The sequence below is a fragment of the Alexandromys fortis genome, unplaced genomic scaffold, assembly GCF_014885135.2.
Source record: "Alexandromys fortis isolate MF-2015 unplaced genomic scaffold, M_Fortis_MF-2015_v1.1 scaffold_129, whole genome shotgun sequence".
Classification (NCBI taxonomy): domain Eukaryota; kingdom Metazoa; phylum Chordata; class Mammalia; order Rodentia; family Cricetidae; genus Alexandromys; species Alexandromys fortis.
The window spans coordinates 4,319,199-4,324,756 of record NW_026068022.1 but is presented as its reverse complement, the minus strand read 5'-3'; the positions used below and the strand labels follow the sequence as shown (position 1 = coordinate 4,324,756).

Here is a 5,558-nt window from a genome sequence, read left to right as displayed (position 1 = left end):
CAGTGTGGGTCTCTGTCTCTATCTCCATCCATCTCCAGATGAAGGTTCTATGGTGATATGCAAGATATTCATCAGTATGGCTATAGGATAGGGTCATTTCAGGTTCTCTGTCCTCAGCTGCCCCAGGAACTAACTGGGGACATCGCCCTGGGTACCTGGGAGCACCAAATCTCTTGCCAACCCTAAGATGGCTCCCTTAATTAAGATGTGTACTTCCCTGCTCCCCTATCCAACCTTCCTTTATCCCAAACATCCCGTTTCCCAAGTTCCCCCCAACCTCCCCTTCTCACTTTTCTCTCCCCATCTCCCCTTACCTCCCTCCCACGATTCAATTTCTTGAAAAATATTTTATTCAGTAAGATTTCTCTAGTGTCTACTTGGTCCTACAATACAATAAATATTCACTATCTAGATAGATGTAATGGTTTCCTCAGTGGTTATCCTGTGTCTCTGTTTCCTCAATGGTTATTTTGTGTCTACCTATAAAACAATTCCACTTTCTGAAACAATATTCAAAATTAAAATTCAATATTCAGAAATAAATAATTTCAGGTCATGAGGCAGACACCTTTTGTTTTGGATGCCTTTTCCCTATCTTCTTTCTAAAGAGTCCTCAAACATGCCAAAAAAGGAACTATAAATCTTTACAGATATGTAAATTAATGTTTTCTACTAGTCATTAGTACTTTATTTTCAATTGTCAAAGCTCAGAAAATACTTGATATAAAATACAGGAAACAGTTGAACATTCTGACCTCAGTGATATAGAGTCAGTGTTTATGGGGAGGCTAAACTATTTGTTTAAGAATTTGGTGAGAGTTGTATATTGTGCACTCCATTGTAAATATGTGTCTTAGTTTGGGTTTTTCTTGCTATGAAGAGACACAGCAGTTCTTATAAGGAATATATTTAATTGAGGGAATTGCTTACCATTTCAGAGGCTTAGCCCATTATCATCACAATGGGGAGCATGGTGGCTTTCAGGAAGACATGATGCTGAAGGAATCTTACATCTTGCAGGCAACCAGAAATTGGCCGACAAACTGGGTAGTATTCTGAGCACATGAAACCTCCAAGCCCACCCACACAGTGACAAATTTGCTCTAACAAGGCCATGCCCAGTCCAACGAAGCCACATCTCCTAATACTGCCACTTCATATGATATTATGGGGAACAATTATGTTCAAAGCACCACATTTCACTCCCTGGAATGGATTTTGTAATAATATCATAATGCAAAATGTATTTAGTTGAATGAACATAAAAAGTCCCCATAGTCTACAACAGTCTTAACAATGTTTAAAAGTCGGTTTAGTGTATTCATTGAAAGGTCAAGCAGGCTTTATCCTAGAATCAAGGATAGTTCATTATATAAAATCAATAAATGTAATTCACCATGTACATAAATTGAAAAGGGTATTTTAAAGATTGAAGCATTTTAATATGATCTAAACTGAATCAAATATCAACTTGTTCAAATATTTACCTAAGATAATAGCTATCATCATGTACTTCCCTTAAGTGCCAAGTGAAAGTGCACCAATATTCACATAACAGGAAAACAAGAGATCACTTGAGATTGACAGGTGACCCCTTGGAAATTAATTGTTTTGTGTGAAATTTAGTGCTCAATAATCACTGGGAATAAAATAATGATCCCTGGTGATTTAAATTCACACTGGAATCCATAACCTCACCAGGGACTTGTCCTTAATAATAACAGTGCAGACAGCTTTGTAGGTATAAAATCATAGTGACTTCGAAGTTTTTACTTTGAAATGAATTACCACAAGAGGTAAGATTTTGACTTACCACAAGAGGTAAGATTTTGACTTACCACAAGAGGTAAGATTTTGACTTTGTTGGTAAATGGGATACTTTATCCTTTGAAAATGTAGTAAATTTACAAACCATGTTGGAGAAACAAGTCAGATGAAATAAAGCAATACTACAGCAGAAGAAAAATAAACACAAATTTATTGAACCACCTTATATGTCCATAGTGAATTACTCAGAATGCTTGGGCATAAAATTGAGTTTTCTCTTTTTATTTTATTGAAAATATATTCTTATCTCACACACTACATCTTGACTAGTTTCCCCTTCATACACTCTTCCCAGATCCCCTATGTTTTCAAAGATTCCTTATTAATGCAGACCAGAAAGAAACATGAGCTTCAAATTCTCCACATATATCATTCAGTCCAAGGCTCACAAGTTCACTAACTTTTAAATGCTTTGGTGGCTTACTATCAATGAATATCAAGTACAGATACCCGCTTAGTTTATGGACTGAATGTTTGTGTCATAGGCATCACCATAAATAAAGAATGTGAGGGATTATAGTCCATCTGCGCCATGCTAGATGAACTTTCATAAACCTCTTAAATTCTTATTTGAGTATTTGCAGGTCAGTGTCCTCTGTTGAAAATCATGTGAATTTATTCCACGACACTCCTGCAAGAAACCACTGTGACACTGGAAAGCTTCTGATAGATTTTAATAAAATATTAGTAATATCATGATAAATATTATTCATATTTTACATGATGATGAAATTGCTATTTCAAGGTATTTTAAAGAGAAATTATCTACTTAAAAATGTTTAAAATATTTAAAGATCTTACCACAGGAAGTTGTATTTGAAATTTTAGTGTGATCTCTGTTTTATTTCTTCTCAGTTCTAGTAAGAAAATTTACATTCTTTTAAAAAGTTAATTAAGACATGAACTTACTTACAGAAATGATAGACTTTATAACGAGTCACCAGCAAAGCACCTCTCTATGTATTAACCATTGAAAAGCAGAAATGCCACTCCGATGTCTGTGCTTAATTTGAATGTGCCCTCAATTGCATGGTCACACATAATTATGGGTGGTTACTACAAGGAATACTCTGAATTCAAAATGACTAGTGTTCATATCTACTGCAACTTTTAAAATATTTGTTATTTTGATTCTGTGTTTATGAATGTTGCCTATGTTATAAATGTTATATATACATATTTGTACCACATACATGCCTGCTGCCTGTGAAGACTGGTGAGGGCATTAGGTGCCCATAACTAGAACCTCAGACTGCTGTGAGAAAACATGTGAGTACTGGGGATCAGACCCTGGTTCACTGCAAGTACATAAAGTGCTCTTAACTATACTGAACCATCTCTAGCCCAATCATTTGGTTAATTATTATATAGATCTTACAAAACTTAAAATGCTTTTGTGTTATAAAATGGAATTGATAAAACCGTAATGCTATTTAATAGAATTAAGAATAAAAAATATACAATATTTTTAAATCCAGTCCTGGTGATGTAGTAAGCATTTAATAAAAATTAGTAATTATTTAACTCTTCAAATTGTCTTCTCTTACATTTTCTTATATTTATAATTAGGATATTGCTATCTTCTTAAGATTTACATTATTTTATATTTATTTAAGGATTTACTTGAGTGATGGGATTGTTCAGATAACAAAATAAAAGTTATTTATTCTTTGTAACAAATACTTAACATTTCTACTTAAATTATTTTGAAGGAATTATTGTACACAGATGTGTACAATATGAAAACCCTAGTAAAACATTCAAAGTATGTCCAATTTAAAAATATATTTATATATTAATTGGTAATGCTCTCCATGTATGATTAAATGGAATGAAGTGACCTATTTATAAACCCCTTTAATGTAATGTGTCCATCACAGTCTGGTTCTGTCAGGAGCTACACTACCTCATGGCTCTCCTGGAAGAAGGGAACCACACTGCAGTGACAGAGTTCATTTTATTGGGATTGACCGATGACCCAGTCCTTAAAGTCATCCTCTTCACCATCATCCTGTGCATCTACCTGGTGACCGTGTCTGGGAACCTCAGCACCATCCTTCTCATCAGAGTCTCGTCCCAGCTCCATCACCCCATGTACTTTTTTCTGAGTCACTTGGCTTCTACTGACATAGGCTACTCATCTTCTGTCACACCCAATATGCTTGTCAACTTCCTCGTAAATCAAAGTACCATCTCATATCTTGGATGTTTTATACAGTTTAGCTCAGCTGCTTTTTTTGGGGCAATTGAATGCTTCCTTCTGGCTGCCATGGCTTATGATCGCTTTGTAGCAATTTGCAATCCACTTCTGTATTCAACCAAAATGTCCACACAAGTCTGCACGCTGTTGGTTGTAGGATCTTACATAGGCGGTTTCCTTAATTCTTCCTCCTTTGCCCTTTCCTTTCTTTCTTTTGTTTTCTGTGGACCAAACAAAATCAATCACTTTTACTGTGATTTTGCTCCTTTGGTGGAACTCTCCTGTTCTGATGCCAGTGTCTCTGCAGTTGTTACCTCTTTTTCTGCTGCATCAGTAACCATGATCACAGTCCTTGTCATAGCTGTCTCCTACACCTACATCCTCATCACCATCATGAAGATGCGATCCATTGAGGGCCGTCAGAAGGCCTTCTCCACCTGCACCTCACACCTCACTGCAGTCACTCTGTTCTATGGAACCATCACCTTCATCTATGTGATGCCCAATTCCAACTACTCCACAGACCAGAACAAGGTGTTGTCTGTATTCTACATGGTGGTGATCCCCATGTTGAACCCCCTCATTTACAGCCTCAGGAATAATGAAATTAAGGGTGCTCTGAAGAGACAGCTTCATAAGAAAATATTATCTTAGAGCAGTTTAATGTTTTATAAGACTTCATATAATAAGGATAATTATTCTAAACCAATGGGACCTTTAGCTCAAATTTGGTTATTAGGTTTCTTGTTATAACTTAGACCCTCATCTCTGTTTCTCCGATTATGTATAGATATTATATTTATTGCATTTCTCTTTTTATACTTTAAAATGTGTCTTTGAAAATATTACACAATGTATTTTATAGTGTCCAGTTTCTCTCACAAGGCTTCTTCTTATAATGCTCTCTTATATATACCTGATTATTATTTTTTATGAAACCTAAATTGTTCTACCTGTACAGACTTAGATATTATGCTTCCCCTGAAACATGTAAGGCTACACCATTAAAAACCTGACTCACCACCTGGAAGATAACAATTGCCAACACCTCAGCTACAGGTAGACTTCATGCTCATGTACCTTCTCCATGCTGGGACTTTGTATGATTCGACCTTGTCCGTACTGACACAGGCAACATGGATACATATCTGCCACAGTTCTGTTGTGTCCTGAAAACATTGTTTATTTGTAGCTATCAACCATCTCTGGCTCTTACTATCTTTCCAATCATTCTATTACAGTGATTCCTGACCTTGGAGAGAAGGGTGTATGATACAGATATATTGTTGAGCCATCCAAGGTCTCTAATTCTCTGCACACTCACAGTTGTGTGTTAATCACCATCTACTGCAAAAAGAAGTTGTACTCATGAAGGTTTGGAGATGAACTAATCTGTGGATTTCATGATAAGTCATTTAAAATTTAGTTTAATATTATATCCATTCAGGGAAATATAATGGGTTCTTCCATATGGCCAATGTCCATTACAGTAGAGGTTTTGGCCTTGAGAATCATGTTAGCTGTGACTTTT

General features: G+C 35.8%; 1 protein-coding gene across 1 annotated transcript; it reads left to right on the top strand.

The window, feature by feature from the left end:
• Positions 1 to 3,736: 3,736 nt before the first annotated feature.
• On the top strand, positions 3,737 to 4,681 carry LOC126514407 (olfactory receptor 484). The gene has a single exon (XM_050163310.1). The coding sequence runs from the start codon at positions 3,737 to 3,739 to the stop codon at positions 4,679 to 4,681; it is 945 nt and encodes a 314-aa protein (XP_050019267.1).
• Positions 4,682 to 5,558: the final 877 nt, after the last annotated feature.